At 41.4% G+C, this 18,775-nt stretch overlaps 2 protein-coding genes, 1 long non-coding RNA gene and 1 pseudogene across 3 annotated transcripts; 1 reads left to right on the top strand and 3 right to left on the bottom strand.

Moving 5' to 3' along the window:
* Positions 1-206: 206 nt before the first annotated feature.
* On the top strand, positions 207-3,030 carry LOC133706862 (uncharacterized). Its single transcript, XR_009844759.1, has 3 exons — positions 207-1,073; positions 1,747-1,822; positions 2,750-3,030. It is a non-coding gene; the product is annotated as an uncharacterized LOC133706862 (long non-coding RNA).
* Positions 3,031-5,718: 2,688 nt separating this feature from the next.
* LOC133742965 (uncharacterized) lies at positions 5,719-6,785 on the bottom strand. The gene is made up of 2 exons (XM_062170690.1): positions 6,655-6,785; positions 5,719-6,542 (listed from the first exon to the last, which is right to left on the bottom strand). Exons 1-2 carry the CDS (start codon positions 6,694-6,696, stop codon positions 6,075-6,077), a joined length of 510 nt encoding a protein of 169 aa, XP_062026674.1. The 5' UTR covers positions 6,697-6,785; the 3' UTR covers positions 5,719-6,074.
* A 2,699-nt stretch (positions 6,786-9,484) lies between these two features.
* Positions 9,485-10,291, bottom strand: LOC133744252 (disease resistance protein Roq1-like; annotated as a pseudogene).
* Positions 10,203-11,207, bottom strand: LOC133742103 (disease resistance protein RUN1-like). The gene is made up of 2 exons (XM_062169791.1): positions 10,589-11,207; positions 10,203-10,444 (listed from the first exon to the last, which is right to left on the bottom strand). The coding sequence occupies exons 1-2, from the start codon at positions 10,786-10,788 to the stop codon at positions 10,315-10,317; spliced, it is 330 nt and encodes a 109-aa protein (XP_062025775.1). The 5' UTR covers positions 10,789-11,207; the 3' UTR covers positions 10,203-10,314.
* Between the last annotated feature and the right edge of the window lie 7,568 nt (positions 11,208-18,775).

Raw genomic sequence — 18,775 nt, 5'->3', positions numbered from 1 at the left:
AAGCCATTGCATGAGATTTAGTTTAAACATCTTCGGATCTGGCCTAGGGTTTTTGGCATACCACCTCTGTATGAAGAACCTGAGAACCTCACGTTGATTGGCAATCTTTTGGGTGGTTTCTTGGACTACGACAAGAAGGATTTTAAGAAGGGGGTGATTAGGGTTTTGTTCACCCATGACATATCTTGTAATAACCGGTTTTTCTTTTAACCAAAACAGTTGGTGGCAAACACCTTTGTTAAAAGGAAGGGTGTTCCTTGATTCAAGGCCGGTGTCTTAATCATCATTCATGATTATGCATAATTGAATAATCATTCAATCATACCAGACAACTCTCTCTCACTCTCTCTGTCTCACGTCCGAAAACCATCCAAGAAACAGAGCAATCTTCATCAACTCATCTCTCCCTCCACCGACCACCAATCAAGACCAGACCAGTTCCTATAGTTCCACCTCGTTCTTGCGCAGCTACCAGTGGCAACCTTGCACCGCAACACGGCCGGCAGTGGCGGCGGAGGACACGGTTCCGTTTTGAGCTCGATTTGGTTCTATCTCGATATCTTGAGCTACAGGCCGCCAATTCTCTTGATTCTTGTCTCATTGGATTCGCCTCAACTTTCTGAACAAGCACCAAGAAGGACCAGACCTGGGAAGAACGATTTCACGTTCATCGGAGCTCGACTGGTTTAGATCGACAAACAACCCTTCGATCCGTGTATCTCGAGTTACAGACCACCTCTTTATGTGATTCTTGGCTTAGTGAGTTCTTCTTGAAGTTCTGAACAACTCTCCAGAAGGAATCGAAGCGTTTCGTTGAAGTTTTTACGTCGAAACTCAAGCTCGCCGGATTCTGGAATTTTTCCGACCACCGAAGCTTTCGATCGGTATATCTCGAGCTACAGACCATATTTTTCTGTGATTCTTGAACCAATGAGTTCACCTTGAGTTTCTTAACAACTCTCTAGAAGGGATCGAAGCCTGAAATTGAAGTTTTGACGTCGAAATCAAGCCTTGCCGGATTCTGCAAATTTCGCCGGATTCTGGAAATTTTCCGGCCACCTCGACTGTTTTAGGTAATTTCAACCACTTCCGGTCATTTTCAGCTTACATGGTAGTTATGAAAGTTGTTAAGCATGATGAGAGGAAGAGGAGCAGCCCGGCCCCGACACCATTGGCGGTGGTCGGCGGCGGCTCTGCCACTAATTCCGGCGGCCCTTTCCGGCCACCTCCGGGGGTCAAAAATATAGTTTCTGTGCATTTTTAGATTCTATATTTCAATACGATCATCTTGATATATTATATGCAATTTATGGATATCGTATGATTAAGTTATGAATTTTTAAGTTTCGATCGATTTCGATCGTTAGATTTGTGATATGTGAAGTTAGGACCGTCAGATGGACTTGTAGTTTTGATATGATGATCTTATGACTGTCCCAGTGACTTTGTGTGGTCATGGGCGAAGATCCGACCGTTGGATCTTCGTATAAATGCAAAACAGTGATTAGGGAGGCGATTCGTGAGAATCCGTCCGTCGGATTTTCGTATAAAATTGTGAAGATGTTAGTAAGGACGATTCAGGAAGATCCGACCGTTGGATCTTCGTGATGATTTTTGGAGGGTGATCCTAAGGGCGATCCGTGAGGATCCGACCGTTGGATCATCATTTAATTTCGATCCGACCGTTGGATTGTCGTTTGAATATGTTTTTGAGTTATTGGCTAAGTTAAGGTCATGTGTGATTAGGTGATTGACGGTCTCCCTTGGGTGAGCGATTTCGGTGTGTATTGTGTTAAACTGAAGACGCAGCGGGAATATCGAGGTGAGTAAATCGCACATGGTTCATTCACGAACCGAAATTCGGTGATTTTATTTAATTGAGAAATTGTGGAAATTGTTTTATGAAAATAAATATTTGTTTTAAATTATATGGACTTGATCGACTACGGTCCATAGGTAAGTAAAATGTATTTAACTATAAAAAAATGAATTTCTAGATTTTATTGCATGTGAACTATAGTTGGTATTAGTGGTCACTCTTGTGTGGGTGACTACATATATATATATTTACGTGGAATATATATTGGATGGTGTGATTTACTGAGTTATATTTTGAGCATTACCCTTTGGAATATGTGATTTATCTTAGATGTTGTGTTGTCTATGATAATGGGTAATTGAGTAAAGTGCGATAGTTGAGTCGTTGAGATGAATTAAATGAGGAGTCGAGTGAATTGAGAAAAGCAGTCATTCGTAAGGTGAACCTTGGCCCAGGTGACACTTTACGATACAGTTAGAGCTCTAGTCTGTCTGCCATCATACTGCTTAGGGGATAAACGAGTTATCATATGCCCTTGGGTATGACATCACATACTGAATGGGATGATTAATATAATTAATCATAAGCCTGTAAGTATGATATACTGAATGGGGTGATTAATATAATTAATCATAAGCCTGTAAGTATAATATACTGCATGGGATGATTTATATAAATAAATCATAAGCCTGTGAGTATATATTGAGTAAGAAGTTGTTTATTTTTGAGTAGTCATGATGAGATGTGAGTTGATTGATGCTTGAAGTGACGTTGTACACTTCAATTCTTATGCAAAACAAAATTAAAATGTGCTTGAGTTGATTGTGTTACTTTAAATCGTGCAATCCTTTCGTTTACTCATACGAGCTTTGCAAAAAGCTTACCGGGTTTGTATTGTTGCAATCCCGGTACACTATTCAAACGGTGTAGCGGGTAATCCTGCAGGTCAGGAGAATCAGGGCGATGATCGAGCCGGTTAGAGTATTTGTTATAGTTTTACAGCATTTGTAATAGTGAGGTGAGTTAAGCTCATTGAGCCTTAGAATTTGATTTGGTGAGAGTGTGTTGTAATAATTAACTTGAGGATTTGATTTATTGTAATATTGAGAGGTGTGAAGTGTGGTTGTTTTGAGAAAAAAATTCAGGTTGTATTTATGTGAGTTGTATTAATTCATGTTTCGGATTTGGATTTGTTATTCAAAATCCGGGGCGTGACATATCTAAACCGATCCTGCTTGAAAGAAGAGTCTTCCTAGATACTAGGGTTGAACCTGCAATTCCAGTTTGAGCATCTGCAAGGGAGATGCTCTCAATGTGGTTTGGTCACGCATGCCGGGCTTGCTTGTGAGGAGCCAAATGCAGTAAACCCTTCTCCTAGGGTCTTACACTTTCCTGGAGCTTCGACCTCAGGGAGTTCCTTTGCTTTTTCTGCTAAGAACAAGGGAGATCTTCTCACTACTTCCCCGGCCATCCCAAAGAAGAAGCGGCCTGTCTTTCGTCGAGTGGAGCGTCCGAGCTCGGATCCTCCTTCTCCTACAGATCCAGTTCCAGCAGCAATCAATCCTGCGACTGCGAGTATTACTTTGGAGCACAGGTTGGAGAGTAATAGAGTCCTAGGTGAGGAACTTATTATGGATGTTTCCTGTGATCTTGTTGTTCCTACAGGTATGCAGAAGAAGCAGCATGATCTGCCTTCCAAAAAACGGGAGCGTAGCGGTGATAGCCATCCTTCTCCCAAGAAATTCAAAACAATCTTGGGGGGCAAGATTCCTACACTGCAGGCGGAGGCACTCGGCCTCATTGAGGAGGATAGCGATCTTACTTTGGTCTCACTTTGAAAAAGAAGTCCGGTAGGCCTCTTGGAAGCAAGAACGTACAAAACTCAGCGTGCCAACAAGAAGCTTGATGATGTTTCTCTGAAGATCAATTATCCTACTAGCACTGGATCAGTTCCCAGCCCTAGCGACAAGGGCAAAGGAAAGCTTTAGGTTTTCCAGATTTCTTTGCCTATTACTTGAAGTTGAGTCTTCTACTACTTTCATATTAGTTTCTCTAGTTGTACACCAATTGAGGCCTCTAGGCGACTAGGTTACTACTTCATGGGAAGTTGGTAGGGAGGATTTTCTTTCTTGTGGGTAGGCTCAATAAGTGAGTGAATGTGTTAACAGTGAGGGTCACCTGTCCTTTGTCTGGTAGCTTATACCATTTATGATTTTGGTGTAAGACAGCACTTGATGTACGTGCCTTCTGGCCATGGATAAATGAATGAAGTTATCTATTTTCTAAAAAAAAAAAACTAAGAAAACAGTAGGATAGCAATAGACACACCCTTTTACATATTATGAACCTTTTATTTGTCAAAAGAAAAATCGTACAGAAGATTTTAACACAGTGAAGCAAACAACAACAATTTCTGTTCAAAACAACACTGTTGAAACTTGAAAGTGTCCATAAATTCATGATGGGCTAATATAGCAGCTTAGCATCTCATTTGATCAACAAGATGATTTTTTCATTTTATCCAGCAAGTCATAGAATCAGTGCCTTCACTTTCCTGTCGTCATTCCGGCCAGTGATGCATTAAAGCAAGGGTAGTGCTGCTATAGATCTCATTGACAACACTTGGTCTTTCAGCAGTAGCAATCTTGTGACCAGCCATTTCACTTAATCCTGCAATTGGGAAAAGTTTCATTAATTACATGCGAACTGATAAGAAACATGTATCTGGCTCATGTCAGTGACTATAAAAGAGCATTCATACATGGGCATGGAAAAGCATAGAAATTTTATTTTTATTTATTTTAATTTTTGGTGTGAAGGCAAAGCATAGGTTATACATACAAACACATACGTTCTACTTGCGCAAAAACACAAACGTACACATAGCAGCTGTAGAAGGGTGGTGGCCTGGTGGGTGTTATCTTAAGTTCCTAACCATTAACGTACACATAGCAGATGTACACAAACGTTCTTTTTTTTCAACAAAAAAGAAAGAAAAAAAAAAGTTGTTAACCGGTATACAAATTCGGAATGGTGAAGAATTTGAAGGACTAACCCAATTAAAGATACTTCTTTCGAGTTCTGACGGCCCTTCTTCTCTTGAGCTATTCGCCCACTTGCTGTCGTAGTCCCTTTTCGATTTCATAAAGATACTCGTTCTCTATTTTGAAAATAAGAGAGAGTTATCAACCAGCACCAATAGCAAAGAAAAACTGTATAATCAATTCTACAATATCCAGCAGTCAACTCAAGTCCTAACCGAGAAAACAGCATGCATAATCTATAAAAATAAAACTAAAAATAAAGTCTCCAGAACGAACAAAAAGAGATCTGCTTCGAGTCTATTCCTGAGGTTCTGTGCGTGGGATAGTTTCATACACTCTTCATTTTGTGGCATTACCAGGTGCAGTCTCGCATCTTTTCCAGGGAACCATGTTATAATAGTGTCTTTGTGCGTAGAATCAAATTCCCCTTATAAATACTAACTCCACATTGAAAAGGTGGCAGCGGACGCAGATAACCAAACGAACCTATATCAATTCTATCGAACGGAACATAAAACAGCCACACACGAGCCGAATCAGCTCCACGATAGAGTTCCCAATTAATAAGACGGATAAGACCATTTAAACTTTTAATCGGCAGTAGTACTTGGTTGATAAATATTTCGAATCCCCAATCTAGCATCCGTTCGGCAGCAACACATAGAGCCAATCCTGTGTTCTCCCATTTCAAATTAGGAAGGACTTGAATATCAAATTCAAACAGTCCATTCCGATCCCTTTGAAATCCATTTGACAGCTGAACCACTTTGGAACTTGATGAGTACTTCCTGGTAGTACGATCATGAATTCAAACAGTCCATTCACCAACAAACCTTTCTTCTCTGCCAACTCCTGAATCAGATTGTCACGCAGTCTCCAGCAATTGGTCAAGTCCAACCACTCAAACATTTGCGATTCTTGATATTTCAAAATGTTTGATAACTCTGAAATTCTTTCCAATGATACGTAGTCTCTCACATCTAACAGTTCCAACTTTGGTGGAAGCTCCGAAACTTCTTGAAGCCTCTTGCACCCATTCAAGTAAAGCTTCTCCAAGTTGATAAATTTGGTAAGGCCAGTGGGAAGACTAACAAAATTGCTTTCTGGAAAATCAAGCACTGTTAAGGTGGAGGCACAACCCAGCCTCACAATAAAATCACGGTCCGAAGTATAGCATCCTCCCACAAGGAAGTAACGTAGTGAAGGAAACGCTAAATTACCTTGATCATCATCATCACCACCACGACGGTCACAATGACTTTTTCTTTCTGATGAAGTTGCCTTGCCGTAATGTGAAATCTTTGAGCTGGACGTTGGAGTTGGCACTTTACAGTATTCCACCTTCTTCGGAAATGGAGGTAGCACCAATTTTGGGCAACCTGTGAGTCCAAGACTCCGTAGCTCTTGCAACTCATAAATGCTGAGTGGAAGATTTGTAAGGTTTTCGCATGAGAATAAAGACAAAGATTGAAGATTAAAGATGATCCAATTGATGAAGGCAATTCTTTTATGGCAGTTTGACCAACTTTCATGGTTGTTAAGGATTCCATCCGTCCCACAATTTCTGTACAGAAACTTAAATTCAACATATCCAAGTTTGGGAACATTCCAGACAAGTCAGGGACCTCTATTAGGAATTTGCAACTTTCAAAACTTAGAGATTTTAAATTTTGTAAATTCTGCAACACAAGAAAAGAAAGATAATATTATGAGCTTCAAAACAAATCTATAACAATTTAAAATAGAGAAGCTCTTCAAAATAGCAAATGGATAGTTAACAGCTTAGCATACCTTGAATCCTTGCCCAAGTCGTGAGATGTGACTGTTTGGCATATTGAGCTTGATAAGTTTTTTGTGGATTGAAGTCGGATGGCAAAGATTGTGATGGAAATCCAGGCCAATCAAGGAACCTCAACTGATTTGGGAGATATTTAACCTCTCCAGAGAAGCGTGCATTAATGTTTATAAAAAGTTGAAATTTTTTTCATCTTTTTAAAGCATTCAGCACTCAAGCATATCTCATCTTCTCTTGGTATACTATGCCAAAAAACCCTTCAGACGACAGACTTTGACTGTCGTCTGATATGAAGAAAATCTGTCGTCTATTAAGCTGATATCTGATTGGTGTTCAGACGACAGTCAATACCCGACGTCAGAAGGTGACTCAGACGACAGTCACCAAAAATATATCTGTCGTCTGAATGTTGCTCAGAAAGGTTAGCTCACTCGCATTCTTTCAAATCAATGGTTTGGATCATTGCCATGCTTATGAAGATTCTAAAGTGTGTAAATTCACTGGATAATGATACTTTCCAAAGACAACACATTATTTAGATATAGGCATCCAGAAGGCCAAAACCAGTAAAAGCTCATACATTCCGAGGCAAATGTGCTAATTGAAGATTCTAATAGGTTAGTTACTCACATTCTTTCAAAATTTTAATGGTTTAGATCATTCGCATTCTTCCAAGATTCTAATGCAGTCTATCATTCACTAATTAGTTGATACACTTCAAACACAGAACTATATCAAAACATAGGCACCCAGAAGGCCAAAACACATAAAGTTCATACCTTCCAAGGCCATAGCGTGGTAATCGAAGTCTCTGCCATTGAGAAAAAAGCCGAGAGACCCAAAAGCGCCTCCAAAATCAAACCCTGCTCTTTAAAAACTTGAAGAACCAGCAGCGTCTTCGGCCAAGCATTTCTGAACATCAATATGCACTTGTCAACAACCCCATAACTTGCATTGACCACACCCTCCACAGCAAAAGCTCTCCTAGACCCATACACCAAAACCCCACAAACCATAGCTGCTAAAACAACTCCACACTTCACCATTACCCTAACAAAATCAAAACTCGAACCCAAAACAGCATTTGTACCACTAGAACTCTCACTATCTTTACCTACAGCTCTCAAACGAGCTCTATTAGCAAACAAGTCAACTCCCTCGCATCTTGGACCTAAGAACCTCCGAAAACCACAAGAAAAATAAAACAAGGGTGAAAAATTCAAGAGCTTTACATTGCTTGGTTGAGCACCATTGGAGCTTGAGACTTTAGCAGCTGCACTAGTACAGAAACCCTTATGTGAAAGTTTCAATCTGTATGCATTGTTGACAAGCTTTCTTCACATGACAACAGATACCCAACATTATAGAAATCAAAGCATAAACCAATAGAGCAATATAGAAATCAAGTAAAATTGTAAAGTAAAGAAGTCACTCACCTCAAATCCTAAACAGGACCAGAACTAGAATGAAAACAAGGCTCTAGAAGTTCTGCCCAACTTCTTTCAATTCTTCAACATCTGGAATTTCGATGGTGAAATTCCAAGATCATGAGATCAAATTCTCACATCTTCCTAGTTGCAGTACCCGAAACTCCTAGACCAAAATCCTATTTTAGAACAGAAACTATCCATAAGACCAACTCATCATCGAGCCCAAAATCTCTATCTCTTTCTCCCTTCCCATCTTCTTCTTTTCTTTTCTTTTCTTTTCTTCTCTCCCTTTCTCCTCCTCCGTTCGTTGTCCTTGTTCCTTCTTCTTCTTCTTTTTTCCTTTCTCGTCTAATCCCCTTCATCCCCAGTTGACAACAACTCAAAATCAGATTGAAAAAATCAAGGAATCAGATTAGATTAGGGTTTACTTACCCCCATTGGACGATGAAGGACTCGTAGTCCCGAAAATCCTTGCGGCGGAGGACGTTGATGTCGACGGCGACGCGAGCTTTAGACATAGCTGCGAGATTAGGAGGCGAGATCTGAGTGGGCTTGGGTTAAAGGAGAGAAACCAATTTGTTTTTTTGTTATGTTGTAATAAGCAAGCTAAGAGGGAGTTCGATATGGGTGAGGAGGGAATCTGAAAATTGGATGAGGAGGGAATCTGAAAAATGTGCAGCGCGAAACCATTCTTTTTGGTTTGATAACTTTGTCGGGGAGAGAGAAATCATTAAAAGTTTGGAACTAAATTCCTTCATGTTGTGCCAAAAAAAAATAGTTCCAACAAAATCCAAAGCCAATTTACTCCTTTGACGAGACGACATATATATGTTGTCTGAATACAAACAAAAAAAAGAAGCTACGACCCAAAACGAAATCAATTTATCTCCTTTGACCAAACGACAGATAACTGTTGTTTGAAAATAAACTTAATTCTCAAAACTAACTTACCATGGTATGTTGCTATATTCAGACGACAGTTTTTACACTGTCTGTCGTTAAATTATATCAGACAACAGAAACCAACCTGTCTGTCGTCTAAGCTCTGTCGTCTGAAGGGTTTTTTGGCATAGTTACGTAGCTCTACTCTGATGCCTTTTAACTTTATTGGAGCCCTGATACGAACAAAAATATAAGATTAGCAGAGCAAGTACTATATACGACTTTATTTTTCATGATTAGGAAGCTCTAGATATACACACACACACACACATAGAAGGATACATGTTCTATATATACTTATAGCTGTATTTTCAGTTAAAACATGATAAACATCCTCATGAAACCATAGTTTGCTACGTCGATCTACTAGCATCTTCGGGTGACTCTTTAAGTACTATTTCTTTTCCCATTTCCTCCAGCAAGTCATGCAACCAAATCTTACCAAACTCAGTACTTACGAGGGCCTTTTCTTGCAATTAAGTACTTCAATAGCATGTATAGGGTTGGGGTAAGAACCCTCTAGTGCTTGCATCACATAGTCCTTTTCTTTACCGTTTAAGAAACATGCAATATCGAGAAATGCTTCTTTCAACGGATCTTCCAATGCACTGTAGCTTGTTTCAAGGACTTTTGGATATCGTTGTTAGGAAATCTTCTGTAACCATCTAATGCAGCATGCCATTGATTTATACCTTTACCACAGAGAAGTAAACCTAAAATGTTTATAGCTAATGGAAGGCCGTGAGCATAGAGTACAGCAGTATTAATTGAGAATTTCGCACACTCATCTGGATTTCTGTTTTCCTTGAAGGCATTCCAAGTTTACGAGCATCATCATTATCTAATACCTTGGGTGTGTATATTGCATAGACTTGATGAGCAATTAGCGAACGCTTATCTCTTGTTGTTATGATAATTCTGCTACCATGACCAAACCAATCCAATCCTCCAGCTAATTTGTCCAACTGGTTCAGTTAATTCACGTCATCAAGAACTAAGAGAACCCTTTTACTACCTAACCTTTCCTTTATCACCTGGATTCCTCTATCAACATTGGTCATGCATCTCCATTTCCCGACCCCCTAAAATCTCATTAAGAAGATTGTTTTGTAGTAGAACTAGGCCTCCATGGGGTACTGAAGCTGCTCTAACATTTGCCAAGAAACACCAACCTTCAAATTAACTTATGGGCGATTGAGTTGCATATAGCTTTGGTAATTGCTGTTTTCCCTAGCCCACCAATACCCCATATACCAACCATGCGAACATCACTTCCCCCGACATCTAAAAGGCCAACCATATCTTGTCATGAGACTCTATTCCAACAGGATACTTTGCCACATTTAAATAGTTGCGGTTTGATACTTGTTCTGAAATCTCTTCAGCGATCTCACTAATGAACTTAGCTTCATGCCTGCCAATTTAAATGCAAACAATATTTTATCAGATGCAACTTTGCAATGGTAACTTGGACCCAAAATTAAAGAAAACCATGTATAAGGGTTCGGCCTATATATTAGAAACTGAAAAGAAACCGTGCTGAAATATGGAAATATACCCGTCCACGAAAGTCCGCCCCGATAAATTTGCTGCATTCCTAAGAGTCGTCCTCCATCTTTGCACCTTGTCCATGTTGTCCTTGAATCTGCACTCATGTTTAGCAAGTGCCTCACCATATTTACCCTTCTGGTATCGTACTCGTAGGGTTCCACCTTGTAAAACACCGGATAAACCAATTGTTTCTTCAACTCCATACATTGAAGGATTTTAATAAGTTCATCCAAACACCACCCTGAGGATGCATAGTTTTCAGAGAACATGACTATAGAAATCTTCGACCCTTCAATTGCTTTGAGAAGTGCAGATGATATTTCTTCTCCTTTGTCATGCTCTTCGTCATCTATGAAGGTTTTAATTCCCTTCCGAACTAAATAAGTGTGCAAATGGCCTGTGAAGTTGTTTCGTGTATCCACACCTCTAAAACTCAAAAAGACATCGTATAGACATGAAGGAGTGAGACTAGAAGAGGAGCGAGAGGCCTTTTCTTGTTGAGTAATTATGGAATCCGAATGGATTTTTCTTCTCTTTGGTAATGGCAAATCCATATTGTTAGGCCGATGCAACAGAGAGTTGGGAGTTTCAATGATCATGTATACAGACTTTCGATGCCTCTTGTAATTTTCTGGCAGCTTCATTGAAACCCATAATTGACCAAGCTCGGAATGTGCCAAAGTGACCGACTTAAAGAAATGATCGTCAAAAATTGATGTAATATAATACGGTAATGATACTGTAAAGGAAACTTTCTTTGACACGGATTCGAATATTTTAGCATTAGGGTTAGCATTATTATTATTATTATTGTTTTGGTAGTGATTTTTTAGTGGTCATCAGTTTGAATCCGACCGAAGGATTTTAATACCAAAAACTTGACCACCTTCCAGGACTACCGATGGCTGAGTAGCCAATCAGTTTGAGAGACAAGGTGGGATTGCCTTTTCTATAAACATCCATAAGAAGACTCTGAATTGTGAAGGCATGTGTAAAAATTTCAATGGGTGATCTTGATCTGTAGCGAAAGGTGAGTAAACATAGGTATTGTCTTCGGTTTACATCTTTGTAAACCATTTTTTCCTTTTTGAAGTGATCTCTAGGCCACAGCCCAAGAGACATGAAATTTCCAATTTCCATAATGAATAAAGTCACGCTTCCACTTAATTTTTGACCCCATTTGGTAAGGGCTATAAATTCATTATAGATCCAGTTCCTAATTTCCTATAATAGATGCAGGAAATATAGATTTGTTTAAGGATATCTCTATTTGTGTTTGGCCCAAACTCTAGGTTACTTGACCTAGTGGTAATAGGGTTAAATTAGAAGGATCTAGATTCCTATTCAATGTACGATTACTTTCCTTGTACGATTGAGATTCTATGTAAAGAGGCTCCTATTATCAATGAGAATACACAGCAAATTCCTCTCAATTTCAGTTTCTCTACAACACGTTATCAGCACGAAGCCCTAACCCTGAAACCTAATATTTGTAGCCTTCAAAGCCCAGAACCGGCGGCGCTGCCCCCAGAACCGGTCGGAAAATACCCGGACCGGCCCCCGGAAATACCGAAAACCTCTCTGCCCGGTTCGAAGTCTTCCTCACAGCCTACTACCTCCATACTCCACCAGAAGCTGCAGCCTGACCCCATATCACCGGAGCCGAAAATTCACCACCGGAACCGGCCTGAAACCGCCCGAACCGGCCGCCTGAAGCAATTGAACCACCGAACCGCCGCCTGCATCATCTGCCTCTGCTTCAGTCAACCGAGCCCATATCTGGTCAACCCTAGGCCCAGAACTCAGCTCGGCCCAACAGCAGGAGAAGACAGCTTGGCCCAGAAGACCTGAAGCCCAACCTCTCAGCCCACTGACGTCAGCCTGCCACGTCAGCGCTCACGCAAGCGTCCAGTCAGCAGCCCACGTCAGCGTCAGAGTGCCACGTCAACACCTCGGTCAACGACAGTCAACCCTCCGGTCAACGACCGGTCAACCTTTTTCCGGCCGATTTCCAGCAACTTTTACGGCCACTTCCGGCCAAATTTTCCTGCGACTTATTTAGAGATATTTTTTACTAAACGTTCCCTTTTTTTAGAGTTTTTAAATTCAATTTCTCTTCTTTTCTCGGGGACTTTCAACCTCCCTTCTTCTACCCCCCTTTCTTCTTCATAGGGGAGACCAAAAGCCGAACTGTGGGGGTTCGTGCTCACTCCAAGCTTGGAGCTTGTAGAGTCCTCCAAACTTAAGAGTTTGTTGAGAAGAAAACGATCGACCACACACATCATTGTTTCGATCTAATCCAACCCCTCTTGGAATCGAATTTCTTGGAAGCGACTACGCTCGGAAATTCCTAATTTCTTGGAAGCGACTACGCTCAGAAATTTTATATGTTTTCGTGGTAGCCTTTCACGCTCCGAAACTAACCCTAATTTCTTGTTCTCTTTCAGGATGAGTAACCTGAACAAATTGGACTTTGCTCCATTGGGAACAACTGGCTCTGAATATCACAGGTGGGTTCGTGATGTCCGCCAGCATCTCAAGGCCGATGGAATCCTGGATACGATTCTCGAGCCTAGCCAGGACGTGCTAACTGTTGAGCAAGCTCAAGCTTTGGAAGCAAATAGAGCAGCCTTAGAGGCAAATAAGGAAAAAGCCATCATCCTAATGACTCGTCATATGGATGATTCGCTCCAGTATGAGTGTATGAATGAAGAAGACCCCAGAAGGCTGTGGGTCTCACTCGAAGAAAGATTTGGCAACGTCCGTGACTCCTTCCTTGCTTCCTGACCTAGAAGTGAGATGGCATAGCCTCCGCTCTTATGATTTCAAGTCAGTTCTTGACTATAACTCGGAAGCACTTCGCATTAAATCCTTAATGGAATTCTGTAGTAAAGAGATCACAAATGCGATGTTAATTGAGAAGACTCTCTCTACCTTCCCCGTTTCTGCATTGATGGTTGCTAAGAACTATCGAATTGATGTTATTGCAGGACGGATCACAAGGTTTCATGAGCTCATTGGAGCTATGAATGTCACTGAAAAGTATGACAACATCCTTGTGAAGAACTATAATTCGAGATCCGTGGAAATAGAGCATATTCCGGAATCCAATTATAGTCGTGCCCCTAAGAGAAGGCGCCAAGAGCAAAACCCTAACATTAGGGATACTTCTGGACTTTCTGGTCCATATAATCGCTCTACTTGGGAAGGTAATCGCCAAAATAGGCGAACACGGAACCGAAGAGGTCAACGTGGAAAGAGAGAGGGAGGCAACGCCTCTGGCCATGTTGGTGGCTCCACCAACACTAAGAGCCATCTTAATGACGCTTTCAAAGCGCCTCAATCAATGGAGTTTGAGCAAAGAGATGTGTGTTCTCAATGTGGAGTGTCTGATCATTGGGCACACATTTGTAGAGCTCGTGAAGAACTTGTCACCGCCTACAAAACATATTTGTGAAGCAAGAGAAGCTCACTATGTAGAACAAGAAGATCAAGAAGATGATCTAGAGTGAAGGGTTGAAGACTACGAATCTGGCTGGGATTAATAGATCGCCAATTCTGTTTAAGTCTTTATTTTCCAAGAGATGTAGGCAATTGCCATATTATTTTTGTAGTAGATGCCTATGGTTTGGTCTTTCTTCAAAGTAGACGTACTCAATGTAAATGTGATGTCTACGAAGGTTTTGAGATAAGTGGTAATTAAGCGAGCTTTGCTCCACCGACATCTCCCTACTCACCTGGTCACATTTGCGTTGGAATTACCGAAAGAAGTTAGACGACTACCATTGTTTTGCATTAGCTAAGCATTTGGATTAGATTCTCCTAATGGTTAAGAGACAATGATGTACTCCGTTGGCTTATGAATAAAATTTTGAGTTCTTTTCATTATGACTCCATTTTGATTCATGAGCATGTTATCTTGTGACTACGATGGCTTGGCCATCAGTATTAATTCAAGGACATGGAATAGCCCAAGTTCTCTTTGCCAAATGGCACCTTGATTAATGTCACAGAAACTCTCTACGCTCCTAGGGCAACTCGCACCTATGGATAGCCAACGGATTCCATGCGAAAACGCATGTAGAGAATAGAAATGAGTTCTTTTGCAATGCCTCTAATGATTGCGAACGATGGCGCATCTTAGAGAAGTTTATGTGTCTCTCTAGTGGACTCTATGTCACTATTCGAGCTATTAAATCCAATAAAGTTATGAGAGAAGATCTCTTGGATTTAGACACATATTGGCTTTGTCTCGACAGGATAAGTCACCCTGGTCATGATATGATGATCCGTCTACTAAAGACTTCACATGGACACCCTCGAGCGAAATGAAGCAAGAATCAAAAATTGGTTCCTGGACTTAGCAAGACCGCAACAATTGCAGCATCTGGCGCTGCAGCTGTCTTGGAGCGCCATATGGCCGCCCAAGTCCCTTGTGACAACGCCATATATGGCGCTACCCATGGCCATGACGCCATGGATGTCAATCCCCATGGTTATAATGCCATGGATGCCACTTCCCATGGTCATGACACCATGATGGGTGATGTAGTCACAAACTTTGCTTCAATATGCGTTTCAAACGCTCAGGCCCAACCAAAACTCTCCTTGGTTGCTTCTAAGGCCTCTCGCTCATTTTACAAAGCCACTTTCTTAGGAAAATTAGGACTGAGACCGTCCTATGCAAATGATATGAAAATACTCATTATGTTCTTACATAGAATCCGTAGGGATTCTGTGGACTGATTCCACCAACTTGCGGACATTTAAATATCTCATGATGTTGGTTGATATGTAAACACGCTGGTCACGTGTTGTGCCATTGTCCACTTGTAATGCTGCTTATGAAACACTCCTAGCACACATCATATGACAACGGGCTCACTCCCCGAATCATCCTATTCAGTCAATTGGATTTGACTATGCTAGTGAGTTTACATCGAAGACTTCCGATAGTTATTGCATTTGGGACTGATGTTGGACATCATATTCCCATGAGCACACCCAAATGGTCTCGCGGAAACGACTACGATGGTAGTCCGGACATTGGTAATGCGCACCAACCTCCTTATATCCGCTTGGGGTGATGCAATATCGCATGCAGCTATGCTAATTCGTCTACGACCCACTGCCACTCAATCTACCTCTGCGTTACAGCTAGTGACTGGGTACAAATATCGTACTTACGCATATTTGAGTGTGCCATTTATGTGCCAATTGCGCCGCCACAGCGCTCTATAATGGGTCCTTACAGACGAATGAACAAGTCAGTTGGATTTAAGACTCCAACAATCGTCCGCCACTTAATGCCCTTGCATGGCGATCTCCTTACTGCTAGATTTGCGGATGTCACTTGATGAGACAGTCTTCCCGTCGTTAGGGGGAGATAAGAACACAGATGTTCAGCAGGAACGACAGGAATTGTCGTGGCCTGTCCCCACTATGTCTCATCTCGATCCCTACTAAAGTGACGAGATCACACAAATATGCTGCAAACATGCCCGCAAGGATGGAAGTCCCTACGAGAGGACGTAGCGCCACCCTACACAGAGGTAGGCATGGCGCCAATGCCAAAGAGAGTGATACGCTGGCGTTATAGGCCATGGCCCCAGCTAGGATGCGTGGGAGGCCCGTGAGTTCGAAGGATACTTTGGCACATTCCAACCCTTTGATCATCGACACTCAAAATCCGTCTCATGAGAATCTTCCGGGTTATGGTTATCGTTGGGGGACGCCTCAACGTTAGAACCCTATTCCTGAGAATATAGAGCTCTATGAAAATTACACTAGTGTACATGAGACGTGGGATAGAAACTCCATCATAATTGATGATGTAGTTGCGCATGAGTTTGTTGAGTTAGATGATATCGAACCACGCTCCGTTGATGAATGAATGCCAACGTAGAGAGATTTGGCCTAAATGGAAAGATGTGATCCAGGTTAAGATGGATTCTCTAACGAAGAGGAAGGTTTTCTGAGCCAGTAATGCCAACACCTCCTGATATAAAACCTATTGACTAATGGGTCTTCGTTAGAAAGCGTGATGAGAAAAAGAGATGGCAATCTCGCCTTATGGCGCAAGGCTTCTCACAAAACGCCCTGGAATCGACTACGATGAGACATATTCTCTCGTAATGGATGTCATTGCACTCCACTACCTTGTCAGTTTGGTAGTTTCCGAATAACTGAACATGCAGCTTACAAATGTGGTCACTACGTATCTCTATGGGGATCTAGATACGGAATATACATGAAGGTTCATGGTGAACTTCATTTACCCAAGTCAAGTGGCTCTAGACCACGGAGCGCGTTTACAAAGAGGTTGAGACGCTCACTAAAGTGACTACTTGATTGGGAAGGGATATGCCCACGCGTTTCCATAACAAGTTTAGGATTCTATCGCGGTTCATGTTGGACATGATCTTCATTAGAAGCCCTTAAAGAGTTAAGGGAAACCGCTGAACATTTGAAATCCGAGTTTGAGATGAAGGATTTTGGGAGAACACGATTATGTCTCGGTTTGGAACTCGAGCATCGTGTCGATAGATGCTTAGGCATTTTGACAAGGTCAAGCCTTCAAGCACCCCCATGATCGTTCGTAGTCTTGATCCTGAAAAGGATCCTCTAGCTTCGTCGAAAGGATGATGACGAAGATGTGCTAGAGGCAGAAGTGCCTTACTTGAGTACAATAGGCGCATTATTGTACTTAGTTAAATGCACAAGACCGGACATCTCATTTGCAGTAAGTTTGTTAACTAAGATATAACTTTGCGCCAACGCGACGCCATTAGGATTGGTGTAAAAGATATCTTTCAGTACTTGAGATGTACGATTGATATGGGCTTGTTCTATCCCTACAGAGAGATGATGGATTCGGACCCATCACACACCAGGAACGCTGCCAACACTGGCCTGCGTCCCCTCTCCCCATCCCAAAACGAAGTTAGCGTTTTGGAAGGTTTTGCTGATGCTGGGTATCTCTCTGACCCACATAAAGGTCATTCCCAAACTGGTTAAGTGTTCACCATGGGTAAAGACTGCGATATCTTGGAGGTCTACAGAATAGACCCTAGTCGCTATATGTTCGGACCATGCAAAGACTATTGCTCTTCACGAAGAGATTCGTGAATGTATATGGATTGGATCCATAATTACGCATGTTCGAACAATTGTGGTTTGAAGTCTACCATAGATGAGCCTACGAGCATTTAGGATAATGCAGCTTGTTTTGAACAAATGAAGCAAGGCTACATCAAAGCGACAACACCAAGCTTAATCAGCAACAACAGACTCTCCTCAAGATCAAAGTGAACTAGGTTCAATCTGAGGACAGTGTGGCAGACTTGCTCACTAAGTCATTGCCTAAATTCCACTTTCGAGAGACATGTTGGTAACATCATTTGCGGAAGTTACCCGAACTCCCATAACCGTAGTCATCAGGGGGAGATGCAGACATCAGGGGGAGATGTCTACATGTATGGTCTCGAAACGTGAAGGGTGTGTTGTGCTCTTTTTCCCCTTCGACCGAGGTTATTTTTGTCCCACTGGATTTTTGTTACTCGGCAAGGTTTTTAACGAGGCAACGAGAGAAGCACCGCGTTTGGACAACACAAGGGGGAGTGTTTAAGGATATCTCTATTTGTGTTTGGCCCAAACTCTAGGTTACTTGACCTGTGGTAATAGGGTTAAATTAGAAGGATCTAGATTCCTATTCAATGTACGATTACTTTCCTTGTACGATTGAGATTCTATGCATTGTAATCCTCTATATAAAGAGGCCCCTATTATCAATGAGAATACACAGCAAATTCCTCTCAATTTCAGTTTCTCTACAACAATATTATAATTTTCATAGCTGTAGGGTTTCACTTGCATATCATTTTGGGGGTTTGCTGCACATTAGAGATCACATATTACACTGTCGTGGAGAATACAATCAAGATTAAATTGAAACTCTACAACTTTATAATACAACACAGGAAGAGGGTTACAGGAATTCTTATTGAATTGGATGAAGCTGAAGAGGGCCCTTATCTTCCCAAGTAAAAAGTCCTACAATAATGGTTCAGCTAACGGCAGATACCTGAAAATGGTCCTCAAATACCCAAACGGGAAACGGCTAGCAACAAGAGGAACTATATTGTTAAACCACAATCATCCAACTCCAAACATCCTTCGAAAAGAGACGAAGATA

Source organism: Rosa rugosa, chromosome 4 (genome assembly GCF_958449725.1).
Source record: "Rosa rugosa chromosome 4, drRosRugo1.1, whole genome shotgun sequence".
Taxonomy (NCBI): Eukaryota; Viridiplantae; Streptophyta; class Magnoliopsida; order Rosales; family Rosaceae; genus Rosa; species Rosa rugosa.
This window is presented reverse-complemented; position numbering and strand designations above follow the sequence as displayed.

Coding starts and splice junctions, on each gene's coding strand:
- LOC133742965 (XM_062170690.1), bottom strand. CDS start 6,696: ATGCCAAACAGTCACATCTCACGACTTGGGCAAGGATTCAAG. Junction 6,543..6,654: donor GACTTGGGCAAGGATTCAAG/GTATGCTAAGCT, acceptor CTTGTGTTGCAG/AATTTACAAAATTTAAAATC.
- LOC133742103 (XM_062169791.1), bottom strand. CDS start 10,788: ATGTATGGAGTTGAAGAAACAATTGGTTTATCCGGTGTTTTACAAGGT. Junction 10,445..10,588: donor GGGCGGACTTTCGTGGACGG/GTATATTTCCAT, acceptor TTAAATTGGCAG/GCATGAAGCTAAGTTCATTA.